The sequence below is a fragment of the Penaeus chinensis genome, chromosome 29 (assembly GCF_019202785.1).
Source record: "Penaeus chinensis breed Huanghai No. 1 chromosome 29, ASM1920278v2, whole genome shotgun sequence".
Lineage (NCBI taxonomy): Eukaryota > Metazoa > Arthropoda > Malacostraca > Decapoda > Penaeidae > Penaeus > Penaeus chinensis.
Genome location: NC_061847.1, coordinates 31454927 through 31457426, shown reverse-complemented (window position 1 = coordinate 31457426; position 2500 = coordinate 31454927). Strand labels below are relative to the sequence as shown.

Here is a 2500-nt window from a genome sequence, read left to right as displayed (position 1 = left end):
ATGAAACCACACCAACGACCATAACAGAGGAGAAGAGGAAAAACAAAAGATGAAGAAAGAACAAGAATATGTTTAGGCCATAACAGATAAACAGTAACTGTTATTCATTTAAGTATAGATCACAGATTGTTTTTTAAAGTTAGGTCATATGCCATGAGCTGTCACCGGATGTCATCGAACGTCATACGCAAAGTCAACAACCCAGTCGGTCTTCGTCATTAGCATAATCCCCTGCGCTTTGCTACAAAATTAACAGGATTCCACATTAACTTTGCATAGAATAACTTCGATCACCCCTGTTTGCTTGGCTCATGAGGAAGGCTGTTATTGTGGAAATGCCGAGGAGGGTAGAAGAAATTTTTTAATTAAGAATTTAATTAATCTTTGTGTGAAGGAAGAAAAAAAGAAAGGTAACACCTGCATGCAAGAAGGATATGATTTAAAGAATATTCAGGAAAATCGTATTGATTTAAAGATGCTGTTTTAAGATTAGAGTGAAAATTTAATAGAAAGTGAAATGAATCATGTTTTATGGAAAAGCTGAAATATAAAAAGCACATTATCGGTGCAGAAAGTTTAATGTTTAACGATTATGTAATTAATCACTTGTTAGGAGAATCAAATTTTATTTTTTATGGCAAATTGAATGGCATGATTTATAGTGAGGTAAAAGCGTTTAAAATGAAGCACAGTTTATCAGAGCAGCAGCCACATCCGGTTCCATTCACGCATTCACAAGCATGCAGCTCAGCATTTCGGATCCATTAACAGTGTACGCAAAATACACCGTAAAAGAATAATAAAAGTGAAATGAGAGGAAATGTCCCGAAGCGATTATTCCTGTTTATTTTTGTTTTATGTCTTTTGGTTGTTTATTCCTTCGTCTGTGTCTGAACCTTGCTAATTGTTTCAGGTGGAGATAAGCATTGCATCCCGAGAGGGACACGTAGTTATTATGTAACTGTCAGAATTATCCGATGTGTTTATTTATGCAACATATGAACTCATCATAAAAATACAAAAGAGGTTGTGTTTTTGTTTTCTTTTTAAATCTACAGATCATCTTGTCAAGGTCTCAGTCGCCAGGGTAGGTTTTCAGAGTCTGCAACACAGAAACAAGCCCTTCAACGCACCGCCAGTTTCACGCCCAATTTCACACTCACCTCCTGCTCTTTCTCCCCAGGACACCCACTCGCACTCACGCCCTCACTCGCGACTCCTAAGACGCTCACCTGGACATCAAGATCAATCGCTGCCTCCTCCAGATTGGTGTCTCCGCAGGATCCTCCACAAGCCCTGGCCTCGTACTGCTCGTCCTGGGCCTCGATGACCCTCGCGGCGGTCTCGAGGCTGCGGCGGGCCTGGCTGGTCCACTTGGAGATCCTGTTGGTGAACCTGTTGACGGAATCGCTCCATCTGCGGCGGGAGGACGAGGCCGGTTAAGTGCTTGCGCTTTCTGGGAGAATCTATTGGTATTTTGATCTAAGGAGGGATTTATATACATGCATACCCACACACACACACACACATACACATACACACACACAAACACACATACATACACAATATATATATATATATATATATATATATATATATATACACATATATATGTATATATATATATATATATATATATATATATATATATATATACACATATATATGTATATATATATATATATATATATATATATATATATATATACATATATATGTATATATATACATATGTGTGTGTGTGTATATATGTATATATATATATATATATATATATATATACATATATATATATATATATATATATATATATATATATACATGTGTGTGTGTGTGTGTGTGTGTGTGTGTGTACATATATATACATATATATATATATATATATATATATATATATATATATATTATAAATATTTCTTTTTCTCTTTTATCACGCCAAGAACGGTTTTTCCCCGCGAGAAAAGCTTTGGCAATTGCTCGAGAGCGGACTCGCTTTCAAAAGACAAAAGCGACAAGAAGGGCGACGCCCTCTCTCACCTCTGGTACTGCGGGTACTGGACGCTGACGTAGGACGAATCATAGTCGTTGTTCATGAATCTGCCGATGCGATCAGCGAAGTCGTTGATGACGTTGGAGACTGGGTAGTACAGGTATTCCCTGACGGGGTCGACCAGGTACTTCCTGACGGGGGTGTAGAACCACACGTCCATGGCGGGCGACACGTAATCCCACATGTCTTCGATGGTGCGAGCTGTCTCCTGGGAGACGGGAGGAAGAGAAGGTGGGAATTGGTAGAAATGGATTTTTTTTTTTTTTTTTTTTACTTCGTCCCTCGCTTCTATCTCTAGCTCTTTATCGATTTTATCCAAACCTGTCTACATTTATGCGTTCTGACCTCCCCAATCTTTTTTTTTTTTATTTTTTTTTTATTTACACTAACCTCGTCACTCATGTCGGTGAAGAACTCCTTGACGATCGAGTGGATCTGCCCTGCCTCCTT

The 2500-nt window shown here is 38.2% G+C and overlaps 1 protein-coding gene across 1 annotated transcript in view; it reads right to left on the bottom strand.

The window, feature by feature from the left end:
• The window catches only part of LOC125040974, a 10559-nt gene that overhangs the window by 6918 nt on the left and 1141 nt on the right, over positions 1–2500 (bottom strand). The window contains exons 1-3 of the mRNA XM_047635784.1: positions 2441–2500; positions 2038–2258; positions 1233–1416 (exon numbers count right to left, since the gene is read on the bottom strand). The exon at positions 2441–2500 is cut by the window's right edge and continues 1141 nt beyond it. Coding sequence (XP_047491740.1) covers positions 1233–1416; positions 2038–2258; positions 2441–2500 — 465 coding nt within the window. The remainder of the gene's footprint in view (positions 1–1232; positions 1417–2037; positions 2259–2440) is intronic.